Consider the following 17263-nt stretch of genomic DNA (forward strand, 5'->3'; position numbering starts at 1 on the left):
TTTTAAAAGGGTAATTCTGATTGTGCTTAAAACTCTACAGTGGCTCACCATTATCCTCAGAATCAAGTTCTAGTATCTTAGCTTTGTCCAGCCCCATTTACTTTTCTAATTTCTAGCCTTTGCTTCTGGGCTGCTGCCATACCAAACTACAGCCTTTCCAGAAATATAATGCTTCTTTGTCAGGTCCAGGCCTATGTACATGCAGTTTGCTTGTCTAAGTAGATTCCTATTCTTAGGATTTTATATCTCCCAAGAAGCCTTCTCTCACTAGCCTGAAATTGAGTTAGGCCATGGGTTAGGTGCTCAGCTTCTGTCCTATGCTATGCATTTGCTCCTAACGAACAGCACTATGATTGGCTATTTTAATTTTTCTGTTTGTTATAATAGACTTTAATCTCCTTGAGGCTTACAGGGGCTGTGTCTTGTTTAGGATCCTGATCTTATAAGGCACAGTGCCTATTTATTGAATGAATAAAAGTATCTTATTCCTTACAACCTTGCAAGATGTTTTACAGTTTAGGAAATTGGCCTCAGTGGGTTAAGTAACTAGCCTGAAGTTATTCAGCTAAAAAAAGGCGAGGCAGGATTAGAATCTATATTTGCCTAGTTGGAAAGATTGGGATTATTTTTTTCCTGCTTCTCCACATGGCTGTTCTTTTTCATCTTGTCTTTACATATTTTTGTCAAGTGTCCCAACAGCCTGTGCTAACAGCCCCATCCGTAGCTTCCGAGGCAGTCGGTGCCATCTTTGGATAGCTCTGAGAGCTGAAATAGGTCCCTCTAGATACTTTTCCATCCACTGGTCTTAATTTATGCTTTGGAGAATATAATATATTTTTTAAAAACAATAATTCAGAATTTATAATCAACTTAAGGTTCCATTTATTAGTTTACATACTTTATTTATTCATGTATTGAGCAACCATTTACTGAGCACCATCACTAGTTTCCTTATTCTAATGATGTCATTGTTCAATATGGTTGAAGGTTATCTTCAGACTTCTGTCAGATTCTTATGAAACTGTGCCAACACTTTTTTTTTAAACCTTGAAAGTGGATTTAGTTTGGGAAATAGCTAATAGTTGTTCAGGACCAAGCCGGGTGAAAATATGGGTCAGAAGTAAAATCTGGCAGTGCTCAGTTTTCTTTTACCTGTCTATAATTTTTTAAAAGATTTTATTTATTTATTTTCAGAGCGAGGGGAAAAGGAGGGAGAAAGAAAGGGAGAGAAACATCAGTTGGTTGCCTCTCTCATGCCCTCAACCAGAGACCTAGTCTGCAACCCAGGCATGTGCTCTGACTGGTAATCGAACCAGCTACCTTTTGGTTCGCAGGCTGGCGCTCAATCTGCTGAGTCACACCAGCCGAGGTCTCTGTCTATAATATTTTAAAAATTTGAACTAAAATTAAAAATGGGAAGATTTAACAATTTGGCTTCCTTTAAAAAAAAAGAAACAGAAAATTATACTATTTATGAAGTTGTAATGGTTTTGAGAGATAATGAAGTTAGTGGTACAAAGAATGGGCATAATGGATGTTTTCTGTAATGCTATTTATAATTTAAAATTTAAAATATTGAAGTTATTAATATAGAACTGATTTAAAATTATGGCACATCCATTCAATGGAATATAACTCAGTTATTGTAAATGATGATATATATTTGTTGTAGGAAATTATTCACATTAGTTTTTTTAAGTGAAGAAAATTACAAAACAATTTTTATAGTATTTTCTAATATTGCAGGGGACTAACAGCCTCATATCTAATTTACATAAGAAAAATCTTTAAAACTATATAATCTAAAATGCTGACAGTGCTTGATTCTGGGTGATTGGATTAAAGGTGTTCATAAAAATATACCACCCTAACCCAGCGATTTTCAATCTTTTTCGTCTCATGGCATACATATACTAATTACTGAAATTCTGTGGCACACCAAAAAATATATATTTTTGCATATCTGACAAAAGGTATAATTTTGATTAATTTATAAAGAATAATAATAGTAATTACCTACCATTTTTTGTTCCAAAGTGACTTTAAAAAAAAAAAAAGATAATGGTTTGCTGTTACTCTTTTTTTTTTTAAGTATATTTTATTGATTATGTTGTTACAGTAGTTCCAATTTTTTTCCCCTTTGCTCCCCTCTGCCCAGTACTCCCCTTCCCTCCAGCAATCCCACCCCCCTTAGTTTATGTCCATGGGTCGTGCATATAAGTTCTTTGGCTTCACCCTTTCCTATATTGTTCTTAACATCCACCTGTCTATTTTGTACCAACTGATTATGCTTCTTAATCCCTGCACCATATCCCCATTTCTCTCCCTCCCTGCTCCCTCGAAATGATCCCCATACCTATGATTTTGTTCCTATTCTGGTTTGCTTAGTTGGATTTTGTTTTTATTTTTTAGATTCAGTTGTTGATAGTTGTGAGTTTGTTGTCATTTTAGTGTGCATAGTTTTGATCTTTTTCTTAAGTAAGTCCCTTTGACATTTCATATAATAATGGCTTGGTGATGATGAACTCCTTTAGCTTTACCTTGTCTGAGAAGCACTTCATTTGCCCTTTCATTCCAAATGATAGCTTTGCTGGATAGAGTAATCTTGGTTGTAGGTTGCCTTTCATCACATTGAATACTGCTTGTCAGCCCCTTCCTGCCTGCAAAGTGTCCTCTGAGAAATCAGCTGATAGTCCTATAGGCACCCCCCTGTAGGCAGCTTGCCGCCTCTCTCTTGCTGCCTCCAGGACTCTCTTTATCTTTCACCTTTGGCATCTCAATCATGATGTGTCCTGGTGTGGGCCCCTCTGGGTCCAGCTCGCCTGGGACCCTCTGTGCTTCCTGGACCTGCATGTCCATCTCCTTCGCAAAATTTGTTGAGTTTTCTCATTTTTTTCAAATCTTGCTTCCTCATTCTGCACTGGTTGACTGTTTTTTCCTTCCTTATGTTCCAGATCATTGATTTGAACCCCGGTTTCCTTCCCTTCACCATTGGTTTTGTGTGGATTTTCCTTCATTTCACTTAGCATAGCCTTCACTTCTTCTCTTATGCATTTGCCATACTCAAGCATATCTGTCAAGCCTGTGAGCATCTTTATCACCAGTGTTTTAAATTCTGCATCTGTTAGGTTGTCTATCTCCTCATCATGAGGTTGGCTATCCCCTCGTCACTTAGCTCTCCCACTGGAACCTTGATCCGTTCCCCCTTTTGGGCCATACTTCTCTGTCTCCTCATTCTGACAGGCTCCTGTGTTTGTTTGCCTCTGTGTCCCAGGTGGAGCTGTCCCTCCTGTTACGTTGTAAGGGGCGGAGCCTGAGGGATTCGTCAGTACAGGGCGACCTGTTTCACCACGTTGTGGCACTGTATGTGGGGGAGGGGTCGGAGAGGGAACAATGCCGCTTGCCCATCACTCGCCTGTTTTCCAGGCACCTTTCCCACTTCTGCACCGGACTGGCACCCCTCTAGCTGCCGCCCTGGCCATTGTTCCCAGAGTGGGTGAGTCTGTGGACGTTCTAGGACCGTGGGGGCCCTTTAAACAAGTGGACTCTGCTGAGAGACGCAGTTTCCTCCTCCTCCCCAACCCCCACTGGTCTGCACAGTCAGAAGCAATGAGGCTTGATTTTCCCCAGTGCTGGGACCGTGAGCTTCAAGGTCCGGTGAGGAGCTGGGAACGCTCCCCAGGTGTGCCTTCTGACTTTTTAAAACGTATGACTGCGCTTTCTGCCAGACTGCCGCTGCCGCCGCCACCACACTGCGTCCTCTCCGCCCTGGCTCCGCCCCTCCTACCTGTCTGGATGAGTATTTCTTCTTTATATCTTTGTTTGCTGGTCTTCCATGTAGTTTGATTTTTTGGAACTTCTGGTTGTTTCTAGTTTTGAGGTAGTTGTATTCCTTCTTAGTTGTGGAGGGAGATGCAGCATGTCTGTCTATGCCTCCATCTTGGCCGGAAGTCCCCAGAGTGACTTTTTAAAAAATAAGGATTTCTGGCTCTGGCTGGTGAGGCTCAGTGGATTGAGTGCGGGCCTGCAAATAGAAAGGTTGCTGGTTAGATTCCCAGTCAGGGCACATGCCTGGGTTTTGGGCCAGGTCCCCAGTTGTGTGCATGCGAGAGGCAACATATGATCAACCTATCTCTTGCACATTGATGTTTCTCTCTCTTTCTCCCTCCCTTCCCCTCTTTCTAAAAATAAATTTTAAAAAATATTTTTTAAAAATAAGGATTTCTGGAACCAAGAATTAATCAGACACAACCTTATTATGCAATGTGACCAATAAGATGCAACTCTATTATATGGTCTGTGTGTTTATGGTTCAAGACAGGGCATTCACACTGGACAGCTTTGTTGTGTTGACTGTTGTCATTTTTTTTTTTTAATTGGACAGTTTAAGGAAAAAGAAGTCAGTGCCCCTGACTAAACAGTCAGGTATTGCATGTTTTAAAAAATCTTGCAGCACACGGAAATTGCTGCCCTAACCTACAATATCAGTATGAAACAAACTACTATATACATTTATCTCATTAGATTAGTGTATAATATATATAACATGTTTACTATTCAAATGAATATGGCTTGGTGTCCCCATTCCAATATAAGAAAAAGTTCATTTTTCTCTAGAGGTTCTCTTCTTTGATATTTCCTGGGACCCTCAGATTTACTTATTAAGTCTGAAAGGGTTAGTTAAGGACACCATCAATAGAATGTTCAGGCCACTTGAAGAGCCCAGTTTCTTTGCTGCTATTTTTGGTTCTGCTGGGAACCAGTGTAACCTTTGAGATCAGGTAATGTGGAATACTAAGCAGGACCCTGTTTTTGGCAGAAATTGTCATGGTGCTTGAGGCCAACTTCTGCCATAACTTTGGTCCTTCAGTCAATCCCCAGGATGCCAGATCAAGAGCTGTTCTGGCATCCACTTTTTGTGTGCAGGATCTGGCTTTTGCTGCTTTTATTCTGATGCTTTTACTGCAGTGGACCAGTATTCCTCCATGGCCCTTCTCAGTTGGAGCTGGGTAGTACACAGTTGCCCCTTTAGATGGGACATACACTCTCCAGTTTTTCTCAGTTCCTCACCACTCCTCGTTATGTAATTGACAGTATGTTTAAGGCTGGGTTTGATTCATATCTCTGTCCTGAGCACTGGAGATGTATGTGGATATAAATAAGACACAGTGGTTGCCTTCAAGAAGCCCTTCTCTAGTAATAGGGACATGATAAAAAGTACTGATAATAATGATAACTGCTGTAGTCAAATATATGTTTATATATTAATGGAGCACCTATCACATACCAGGTATTAGTGCTGAGTTCTGGGTGTTTTTTAGGACAAGATATATATCTGGTATAGAAAGCTGCTGAGATCCAGGATCAGGGAACAATGTTAGTTGGAATCCCAGAGATCCCATGAGGCTCTTAGTTTAGGCTAGAGAAGGGAAAGCTATAGTAAGCAAATGGATCAGGCTGCCAAATGGAAATTTTAGGATAATTTGAGTTCTCTTCCCACTAGTGTCTTGAATTTTACTAAGGTGACTATTAATGAGAAATACAGTATGTTTTTTGTTTTGTTTTTGCAAACTGCCAAGAACTAATAAAAACTATGTAAAAGACCTTTATAAAGTATCAAGAGAAATTTTTGGTTTAATTTGGTACATCAAAAGCAGAGTTGAAGGGTAGGCTTTTGGAACAATAAACAGACCTCGGCCGGGATTGGTGGTGAAACCACCATGGATTTCTGGCCTAAAAACTGGGGGCGATTTTTAGTAGCAGCTGATAGTCCTCCCACACTGCCCTTGATGGCTTAGGAGTTCTTTCTGCAGGGTTACAGAGTATCCTGGAGATAAGAGATATTCCCTCATAGTAGCTTTTGGGCTTTAAGTCCTGTGTAAAATAAGGAATTTGGATTGGATGACTTTCAGCACTTTCCTTTTATTTTTTGGTGCTTATTAAGTACAATATACTTTACAAATATTGTTAGCTCATTTAATTCTTACAGTAGCTTTGATATAGAAGGGGATATCCATATATTACAGATGAGGAAACTGAGGATCAGGGTTGGTCCAATGCCATACAATTAATTAATAAGTAGAGGAACGGAATTTGAAACTAGCTCTGCCCAACTCCCAAATGTAGTTTTGTCATAGTGACACTCATTAATAGTCAGTGATGTGAGAAATGTCCTTCCTATTCTTCTGCTTCCCGCTCCTCAAATGAGCCTCTTTGCTTCCTTGCAGCTAACTTGACCCCCACTGTTTTGGGGGTTAAAGAGGCTCTAGTGTGGATAAGGCACATGACTGGCCTGTTGGCCTTTTGCCTTCTCTTACCAGGCTGGTAGCTATTCAGAATCTGTGATCTAAACTTTTGAGAAAAGAACTGCAAAACCTGCAACTTCGTGAAGCTTCAGAAATCATCCCCAGCACACCCTATTAGCATAACTAAACTCTTGTAGTTGCCATAGTGAAATTGTTATGCAATGTTTTAATATTTGAATGGACACCACTTTTAATGATTTAGTTGTTAGTTATTTCAAATCCTTACAAATTACAAATGTGATTTGCTACTGGTTTAATGCTCCTAATAGTAAAATAATAAAATCTGTATTAGCATGAAGGGTCTGTTTTTCAGATACTTCACTAGATCTCTAACCAACAGATCAAATTCAACATTAGTCAAATTTTTGATTTTTATTTATTCATTCATTCATCCATTCATTTATTCCTCCTCTGAGGACATTTCTTCATTTCTTTTAGAGAGAGAGGAGGGGAGAGAGATAGAAACATTGTGTGAGAGAGAGACATTGATTACCTCCCTTACATGCCCTGACCCGGGATCATATACACCTGGACCAGGGATCAAACCCACAATTTACAAATGTGTTGACTGGGAATTGAACCCTTAACCCTTCTGTAATGGATGATGCTCCAACCAACTAAGCCACACTGGTCCGGGCCAAATTTCTGATTTTTAAATTACTAATGAAGTTGGGTATAATGGTTTATGTTATCTGTACATATATATGACACCTAAGAATTTTCTTGGATGTATCCTGAGATGCTCCACGTTTTGGTAAGCAGTGTGGTGCAGTGGGAAGAGTTCTACTCTAGATAGAACTTGAGTTTGCATCCTAGATGTATGGCCGGAGGCCAGCTGTTTAACTTCTCTGAATCTCACTCTTTTTCACATATAAAAGGGAGTATTGAGGATTAGAGGGGTAAAGTACCTAACTCAGTACCTGGCACTGATTGGTATTCAGAAATTATTTCATTTCAACATGGGAAATGAGTAGAATGTGTGTAGAGAAGTTAAAATGATAAAGTGATAGGATAGACAGCCTTGTTTCTATTCAGGGCTCTGCCGAATCTCTTGACTATGCCCGCAATGAACTCTGTCATCTGAAGTCAATCGAAGTATTTCTAGAAAAGATCCATTCTACCTGGCAAAACAGTTGGGTTGTTTAGTCCTGGGATAGTTAGCTCTAATGGGAGGAAACAGATCTAAGGAAATTGTTAAAGGCCTCAAGTAATACTGAGATGCCACTTTGAAAAAGAAAAAAAAGACATGTTAACCTGAACAGCTGGGCTCAAAATCTGTAAGCAAATCTTTCACCAACACTGGTAAACTTCAGGACCTCAATGTTTTCAGGAACTGCGATACTACAGGTTCCCACCCCCTCCACCATCCAAAAGTAGATCACTCCTATGACATCGTTGTAAGCCAAAACAGTGTGAAGTGAAGAAGCAATCACCTTAGTACACATCTTGCTAACAGATGCCCAAAATTACTCAAGATAAAGGACAAATGCACATAGATACAGTTTAAAGCTGGTTGGTGCTGAGATGCTTGCTGATTATAGTTCCAGGGAAGGAGCTTGGTTCTGACACTCTTGGTGCTGACATTCGCTGCTGGGGGTGCTTCCTGAAAAACAAATGCTGACCTCTATTTTTGCTTTCTTCATAAAAGGGAAAATTTTCTCCGGATTTCTTTCAGTTAGCAAAAACAGGTAGGAACGTAGGTCTTTTGTAAAAGTGAAGTGGCATAAAGCGAACTGTTAAAAAGCAGGTGATACCTGTATTTACAATATCTCAGGCTGAGATCAGTCCTGCTGCTTTTATTCTTGAAAATGTAGTAGAAAAATTTATCCTCTGTAATATTAAAAGCTAATCAGCAGCATTTTGTGACTGCTCTAGACAAATTAGTTGACCCATCAGATTATAGTTTGCTTTAAATAATATATTCACTGACATTCTATCTTCTTTGTCATTTTCCTCCTTTATCACTATATTTCCCTCTTGGGTACCTGGTAGACTTTTTAGAAATGCCACTGCTTCTGTCACTAACTTCATACATTACCCCAGAACTTTCCTATGTAGATTACTTTGTGTTTCAAAATAAAGTGATTTGCCCTGGTAGAATATGTGCTTTTAAAATTGCCATGGGCATAATGACAGATGTCTTCAGAAATCCTGTGAACTATTGTATGGCCATTGATTATCACTCTATTACTGTTAAAGAAGCTGTATTTTCTTTGGAGCTTTTGGGTTACCCCACCCAGCTTTCTTTTTCTTCTTCTGTTAATGCTCAGCAGAAACCTGAAGATAGTTAAGTCACAACTTTCCGACCTTGTGCACATTGCTTCTCTGGTTTACTGCCATAGGATACTGTAGCAATATCTTACAGACATCTTTGATGGCCAATCAGAAGCAGTTAAATTACCTTAAATTTTTTAAATGGAACTGTGACAGCCAATAAGAAATCCTTTGGGTGGGAACTGTAACAACCCTTTCGTGTGATTTTGAAAACAATTCTAAATTTGCAGTACCCTCTGTTTTGGAAGCCCTTGAAGCCCTAGTGCATCTGCTGGGTGCATTTGCCAGGCATTTCCAAGCCTTAAGTTCCCTGTAATTTGAAGTCTGGCTCTGACCCCTGTTCTGCTTCTCAAGGTAACTTTAAAACAGGAAGTGTACAAAGGAGGTAACTGATGACGTGAACAGCCAATCATGGCTTTCTGTTCTTAGCCGACAAAGCAGCTCAGCCAATGGGACCACTCTGGAGGCAGGGTTTGGTGTCAAATAGCATGCTAGATTGAATGCCTTTGACTGTTAAAGTGGAAGGAGGCTGCAGGGCTTCATTGGAGCCTCGGAGTTTTTCACTGAGGCAGGGGTCAGCTGAAAGACAAAGAAAAATGGCGAATAGTTTGCTGGGGGGTGGGGGGACAGCTGTTCGGGTTTTCACTGGAGTGGACATTCCAGACTCAGGTTTCTGCATCTCCTGCTGCCTTTTGTTTCCTCCGTCCTTTTTTGGGGGGAGGGATAGGAGTGATTTAAATTCTCCCTGTCCGAGGAGATATAAATAACTACATGTAAAATTAATGCAGTTCCCGGTAAGTTTAATTCTTTGTTTTGTGTTAAAATGGTAGAAACTGTTTAGCTTCAGAGAGTGTAGACAAGTTGCACTGTTTCAGAAAATGGCCACTTTACATTCCATGCATACCTTTTGGTGCACCTAGAATACCTTGCTCTGTTTAGATTTTGCATGTCCTTCAAGTAGGATTTCTTTTCCTAGTTGAGCGACAAGATCCAGGTACATGAAGAAAGGCTAATCATTTTTCAGGGGCACACAGAAGCAAAGCACTTTCTCTTTGCATTGGGTAAACTTAACTGTTTTCCAAATAATTTTCCTTTGTTCAAGTGCACTGAAGCTTTCCTACAGAATAAGCTGAGTTGTTCTAAGACGTTTTCTGTTTTCATGCACTTTGTTGACATCTGTGTTTTCAGAGGTGGAAGCAACACTATTGCTGTTCTAAATTGTGTTAAAATATGATTTACACTGATGCACGTTCTAATGGTGAAGGCCCATATGCCAATGTGAAATTCTCCCATAACTTTCTTATTTATATGTCTGCTTCTAGGATCTCATAAATATCAATTAATTAAGTAACAATCTTTGCTTTAAAGTGCACGTTTTAGTATAGAATGCTGATTAGAAACACACTTCTCACTGTATTGGCAGTGACAAGAACAAATCTTTTTCCACATATTTTGTTAGGTGTTTATTTGGCTCTTTAAAATGCTGTGAGCAAAATGCTATTCATTTTCTGTATGAAATATTTTAAGTCCTGATTTACCTGCAATTTGTGAATAAGAAAGTTAAGAGTATAGACACCCTGTCTTTTGCCCTTGATATATATATATATATATTTTTTCCCCTCTTGTGGCCATGAAGCTAATGCAGGTTGCTGATCAATAACCAGCCAGTTCTTGGGAATAGTGAAATCTTCCACCCCGTTTACTAAAGAGCTATAATGCACTTAATTTTAAAAGGCAATTCTTTGTTTTCTTTTTTATTTGCAAGTATGGAATGAAGGTCATTGGAACATTTCTGCAGCAGTCTCAGTGTGGAGCAGTGAGCCAGCCGCACTCAGTCTCTGGGTAGGGAGTAGGAGCAGGCCTTAGAGGAGAAGTTCGGAGGGTGCTGATTTGCCTTTCCCTCACTTCCCCTTGAGTAAAGGATTTACCTGAGAGGATCGATAGGGGTTTAGATTTTGGACTCTTAGAATTGGAGAGGTATAGCAGTCAAAGTTGCTAGATGCAGGCTTCTGTCGTTGCTCGTAAAAGTGACCTTGAAAAACTGCCGAGGAGTTGAAAGATTGAAGGACAAAGTTTGTTTATACAGATTTGGACTGAAAAGCTCTATTTAAGATGAAAAGAGACTGTACTTCTGATGTCCTGGTTGGGTGGTTAGTAGGAATATGTTATACATTCAGATTAGGAGTTTTCAAGCAGTAAGACAATAGGGCTATATTCATTCTCTCCCACTCTTATCCATTCCCTCCCCCTAGCAAAAATATTCTAAATCCTTTTGGTATGATAGTTGAGTGAACTGCCTAACAGATTCAGAATTCCTTGCATGCTACCTTGTCTTCTGTGTAATCTAGAGGGTTCTTATTGAAGAATGGTATTTCAGGAGTTCAAAGTAATGTTTGTGAAACTTCTTTTGAGAATTGGCGTACTTATGGTAAGAAAACAGTCATTCTGGGAAGTTCTGTCATAAGAGAAGGAATACGTATTAAGGACTACATTTTAACGGATAATTATTTTAATCTATCTTTTATAAGTTATTGATTTATGTGTTATCAGTTGCTCTAGGTTTTATATATAATTTAAAAAACAAATACTGAAGAGCCCTATTGGTCCTGGGGGAAGGCCTGGAGCAGGGGAGGCAGAAGGTAAGTGGGGCACAGTATGAGCCTAGATAAAACTTTATATTAAGAATTTTGTGGATTTAGCTTCTTAAAGAGATATCTAGACACTGTCTCTAGCCTTGATTCTTAACCTTTTTAGGGTCATGGACTCTGAGATCTGACCTACTACCTGGAAAATGCACATAGGCATACCCGTGCAGAACCCTGGTGACTAAGATATTTTTCAGTGTATGTTAAATGGTGTTTATATGATCTCTTCATGTGCACTTTAACCAGATAAGTGTTTCCCAGAGAAATGAAAGCTCTACTTCCATAAGGAGCAAAGATCTAGTGCTAACTATAACTTAGACTAGGGTGGCTCAGTGTGGGTGGGGGAGGCTTAGATGGGGTCTGAGATTTGGGCAGTTATTTACTCTGATTATAGTATTTGAGGCAGCATGGTGCAGTAGCAAAAGCAGGCTATTTAAAAGTCAAGAGACTGTGTTCAGGTCCCCAACAGCTGTCACCAGCTTGTGAGCTTGGGCAAGTCAGCCATTTAGTGTCAGCTTCCTCACATGTAAAAATGGGTCCTAAAAATAGCACCTTCCTATTTAGTGGTGAGTCTCGGAAGAGATCATGTATGTCAAAGTGCTTTGCAAATTGTGAAATTGCAAATTGTAACATAATATTAGTTGTTATTAATTCAAACTATTGGGGGGTTAAATGCTTATGAAGATAGGTGTGGCATTAAAGAAAAAAAGCATGCCAGTATTTTAACATGTTTACCAAGGAGTTTGTTTAAATTCGACACATCTCATTTAAACTGACTCCACATGCCTTCACCTGCATATTCCTGTTTATGCTGACATGGCTCTATGTAATGCATACATTGAGACTGTCAAATCTTCCCTTACCATGATTCCTATGAAATAATTGTAACCCCTTTGTAAAAAATTAGGGTCCTCAGAATAAGATGATAGGAGAGTGCTGATTTTTTGGAAACCCTTATTAGATTTAGGAACCTCTCAGATAAAAAATTGGAACCCTGTTTCAATATGATACTGAGATTTGCATTATAGTTCAGGTAAGTTATAACAGTTGTAGATTTTTACCAGCAGAGGTTACATTTTTAGTTTATGTACCAAATATTTATAAGGGTAACCAGTAGCCATTTTTTGGTTTGCTTTGTGGTCATATGATCTCTGACTGTTTTCAAGCTTGGGAGGCAGTTATAGTTTGCTCAGTAGTAGCAAGCAAGTAAATGTTGGGGGTGAAGACTTTTTAAAAAAATAATTGGTCTTTCATCAAAATATAACCATTAGCGTAAATTTCACACAGTTGATACCTACTGTGAGATACAGTTCCAAAATAAATGGTGGAAATTTATGGGATTTTGGTTTTCACCCATTTTGTGTACTTGCTGTCACCTATTTTTAGGACTTCTTTTCCTCTTTGAACTTATGTGGCTATTTCATGATCTATTTTATTTCCTGTCCTATTAAGTCACTTCTCTCAGGCCTGGTCAGACAGCATTGATATCTGCCTCTTTTTGTACATTGAAAGAATTGTATTCAGACAGAATAAAGCCTGGCAAAATTGTCATTGGCCTCTCCAAATAAAATTCCAATTCCAGGGATGTGTAAATTTGAAAACAGCAGTCATGGTTAATGTTGGCTTTCTGATCCTAAAGATGAGGTCTCCTTTTAATGAAGCTACATACTTTTGTGGAGGCTTGTTACCCAAAAACATTCTTAAAGCATGAATGAAGTTATTTTGCCTATCTCTATCCTTGATAATAAATGCATACGGAGTTTGTATGTTCTTGTTAGGCTCATGGAACTCACTTAGGGATCTAGTCTAGTTTGCTTCTTGTAAAATGGGGAAGTTGAGGCCCAGAGAGGTTAGGTGCCCCAGTCTTTCAGCCTCTTAATGAGTGGCCTGTGTAAGTTCAAAGATTCAGCTCCTACTCAGTTCATTCCATGTTGCTTATACTCCTTTAGGTTGTTTTGTTTTTTATTTTCCATATTTCTCTACATTTTGGTACATATGTACAGGTTTGCAATTGAACACAGAAGAAACAAAGAGAAAGTGGGCCATGAAAGAGGTTCAGAAGTCTCCATGTACAATCTGTTGGTTAGAAAGTTGCTGTGGCAGCAGACTTTCCATCCCTTATGGGATCTGAAGATCTCTTGCCTCAGCTGGTTGCTTATTCAGAAAGCTGAGAATCAGCTAGGAAGCTAATGGTGCCCACCTGGCTGAGGGGTCCCAGAGAGCTCTGTTACTTTTCGCTTTACAAGGAAGTAAACTGAGGTATACAAATGCAGCACCTGCATGCCACTTAGTTAGTTTTGTTTTGTTTTGTTTTTGTTAACACACCTCAGAACAAGCTAATTCCCAAACAAGTTTGGGCTTGGTTCTTCAAGTGAGTTGTTAAGCCAACCTGTATTTAATAAACAAAGATCCCAGGATTGTTTCAAGCATTTGAGAAGTCTGAAATAGAAGTCATTGTGAGTATACTCCCCAAATAATATTTTAACTATGCCAGCTTTAATCTTTACCACCAGCAGAGTGGCATTGTATATCTGCACATGTGTGTTTGTGTGGTGTGGATTTGATCTTTGTTCTTATTTTGTATATTCTCTGATAGACCATAATATACTTGAAATTAAATTTTTTTTTTTTTGTATTTGGATTTCTTTACACCAACTTCATATATTTGATCAAAGTTAGTTTATTGAGAGAATGAGAGCGTAGGTGGTATAACTTAGTAACATCTAGTCCTGAGGTATACTGTGACTGAAAATTGTAGTCGATACACAAGTGGATGGTATCTACCTCTTTTCTGTATTTCCCAGAAACTTAATTTTCTTTTTAATCTGTTCTTTCTGCTCCTCGGTATTGTGCCCAGCTCTTTAAAACTTGATCAGATCCTATTTGTATTATCAGCCTTATTTTTCTGTCTATCCTTTCGGCACATCCCAAAGCCAGACACCACTGTTCAATAATCAATGAAGAGTTTTTCTCTATTTAGAATGTTTACTATAAATTAAATTATAATTTTGCATCCTGCGATAAAAAAGGGCAGTTGAAGGATAAGAAATGATGGTAAATTCCAGTGTAAAGACAGAACTAAAGAAAAAAAAAAAACCTAGTAAATGTTTAACTTCAAGAGGCATAACATAGCTTGTGACCTTGTGTTCCTTAGTTCAAAAGAAGAATGGAGACTAAAATAACCGCAGCAAACAGCAGTGCTGATTCACCTGACTCTCCTTTTTTCTTGAACATGCTATCATTTTGGTCTGTCTCCATAGTTTCAGTTACATAGAAGACTAAAGGGAAGACCTACTTGACTGCAAATATCCAGATAAAATGAATTTTCCTTTATCTGTCTAAGATATGTAGTTCTTATCTTAAGAAAATTCTGAAGTTGGATGCTTTACACTTCCTTTCACTAATTCACCATGCATTCATATCTTTTATGTGAAAACTTTAAAAATATATACAAGTAAAACTTTACTTCAGGATCTAACAATCTGGTAGGGGAGACAGATGTTGTATATCAAATATATAAAACTGATGTGGAAAGTACAAATACAGGACACAGACTTTAGAGGAGGGTACACCTTTACATATAGGTAGCAATGAAGGGGGCGCAGTTTAACTGGGCGTCGGACTCAGGGAGTAGGGATAAGGGCATTCCAGGCATGTGGAACAGGAGGAGCAAGGTCATGGTTCAAAAAGTGCAGTGTGGGCTGAAGAGAGCAGTAAATGGGCCAGTCTGTTTAGAGTTTAAGATGAATTGACAGGAAGGACTAGCGAAAGAAAGAAATGTGGAGATGTAATTTGGGTCAGATATTGGAGAGCTTTGACTGCCTAGCTAGGAAATTCAAACAGTCTCTGTTGACATTGGTGAACTGTTGAAGATTTGGGGTTATAGGCTGATGTGGCATTATCGGAGCTGTGCTTTTATAAGATTTATTAATCATTGTGCCCTGGCTAGTGTGGCTTAGTGGATTGAGTGCCAGCCTGTGAACCAAAGAGTCGCCAGTTTGGTTCCCAGTCATGGCAGGTGCCTGTGTTGTGGGTCAGGTCCCTGGTTGGGGCGCAAGAGAAGCAACCACACATTGGTGTTTTTCTCTCTCTCTTTCTCCCTCCCTTCCCCTCTCTCTAAAAATAAATGAATAAAATCTTTAAAAAAAATAAGATTTATTAATCATCATCTGGAAATGAATAGAATTTGAGTAGAAGACACTGGAAACAGTGAACATGCAGTGAGTTCACATACTAGGTTTACAACCCTTATTGGATTGTTATGAGTGTTAAAAGTAATGTGAGGAGCTTAAAATCGGACCTGGCACACAGCAAGTACTAAATAAATACTGGCTGTTATCATCATTATTTTTATTATTATGTGGCGGCGATGAAGGCCTGAATAAAGTTGGTGGTAATATGAAGAAGATCAGGGGATGGACACTGTTGTTACCAAATTTAGAAGTTGATTAGAATTGAAAAACAGTCCAGGATGACCCTGAGACTTCAAGCCTGGATAACTGGAAGACAGAAACAGAAAAGTTAAAAGGAAAAGGTTTGGAAAAGGAGGAAGATATGATAGTTGTGATTTTGGATACATGGAGTATGCGTTCTGGGTGGCTTCCCAGTTGGAGATGGTCAGCATGCAGGACTGGAACTTAGGAGAAGTGTCAGAATTTATATTTGAAATTTAAGCTCATGGAGATTATAGCTGAACTTGGGGAATGGATGGTAGAGAATCAAGGGAGAGAATGGACAAAAGGACCAGAAGAATAAAGCTTCATGTTAAAGATGGAAACAAAAAGGGCCAGATCCTGAAGTTGAGATTTCTAGAAATGAGCATGACAGAGTCATCTAGGCCAGCGTTCTGTGAGGTGTTTTAATTGCTCACCCCTCTTTCCTGAGCATGTAGTTCCCATATGTGAATTAGTATTCTTCACTCTTTAAAAAGTCACTTGGTCCTGTTTTTTGAATGTTAGTTAAAAACAAAGAATATCTGTAACTTCCCCTTGGGCACACCTAACCAAATAAAGGTATCACTGTTCAGTAAAACCCACATTTTCCTCAGACTGCTTAGAGCATCATGCCTGGCACTCAGTGAGGGCATCGGTATCGGCCCACAGGTTAAATATTCAGAAAGCCAATATTAACATTTTCAGTATGTGCCTTCACTGGAGAGGACACTCCAGCGTCATCGCAAGATGTCGATTCAACACGGGAGGGGACAGATACCATGTCACTCCCGAGTCGGACTGCACAACCATTCTCGGCGGTGCAGATAGACTCTTAAGAAGCTACACCATCGTCTCTCGAGATGGACGGCTGCCGACGACGACGATGTGCCTTGATATGTAAAAGATTAGAAATACTGCCCTAGACTCTGGTGGCCTTCACTTGTTCTGAAAATGTACAAGTATAATATTTCCTTGAAATGTTATCCAACAGTTCCTTGAGATTAGTTATATACATGTATATGTATATGTGTGTTGCCCTGGCTGGTTTAGCTCAGTGGATTGAGCGTCGGCCTGCGAGCTAAGTGTCGCTGGTTCGATCTTCCAGTCAGGGTACATCAGAGAAGGAAAACTCTGACTCCAAAAAACCTCCGCTGCCTTGCGGCATACCTCTTCTGGGGAAAGGCTAAGGGAGTAAACCCCGACAGAAAATCCGGAGCCGGAGTCCCTAAGGCGGTTTGACGTTGTAGTCAACACCGGCAACTCCTGCGGCGCACCTGAAGCCAAGCTGTATCGACTCCGTCTTTCCCTTGGACCCTTCAGCTGCGAAGAGAGGGGGGGTCTGCTTCATGGGCAACAGCAGACCCTCCATATCACCCTGCCCAGGCTCTGTAGCTTCAGCTCCACTGGAGAGGACACTCCAGCGTCATCGCAAGATGTCAATTCAACATGGGAGGAGACAGATGCCGTGTCACTCCCGAGTCGGACTGCACAGCCATTCTCGGCGGTGCAGATAGACACTTAAGAAGCTACACCATCGTCTCTCGAGACGGACGGCTGCCGACGACGTATATGTGTGTGTATCTATAACCTTAAGCTTCTTGTTTAA

The 17263-nt window shown here is 39.7% G+C and overlaps 1 protein-coding gene across 8 annotated transcripts in view; it reads left to right on the forward strand.

The window, feature by feature from the left end:
* NFYC (nuclear transcription factor Y subunit gamma) overlaps nt 1-17263 on the forward strand; it is a 66995-nt gene that overhangs the window by 10476 nt on the left and 39256 nt on the right. The window contains exon 1 of one of the 8 annotated variants that reach the window (XM_090269206.1): nt 9127-9248. The exons of 3 other annotated variants lie outside the window; for them this stretch is intronic. In XM_090269206.1, coding sequence (XP_090125332.1) covers nt 9176-9248 — 73 coding nt within the window. In that variant the 5' untranslated portion in view covers nt 9127-9175. Of the gene's footprint in view, nt 1-9126; nt 9249-9307; nt 9374-11136; nt 11219-13657; nt 13681-17263 lie in introns of those variants that run through there. 4 more of the 8 variants (XM_090269207.1, XM_090269199.1, XM_090269200.1 and 1 more) reach the window with 4 other exon arrangements.

Source organism: Furipterus horrens, unplaced genomic scaffold, assembly GCF_987537825.1.
Source record: "Furipterus horrens unplaced genomic scaffold, mFurHor1.1.pri manual_scaffold_3, whole genome shotgun sequence".
NCBI classification, from domain to species: domain Eukaryota; kingdom Metazoa; phylum Chordata; class Mammalia; order Chiroptera; family Furipteridae; genus Furipterus; species Furipterus horrens.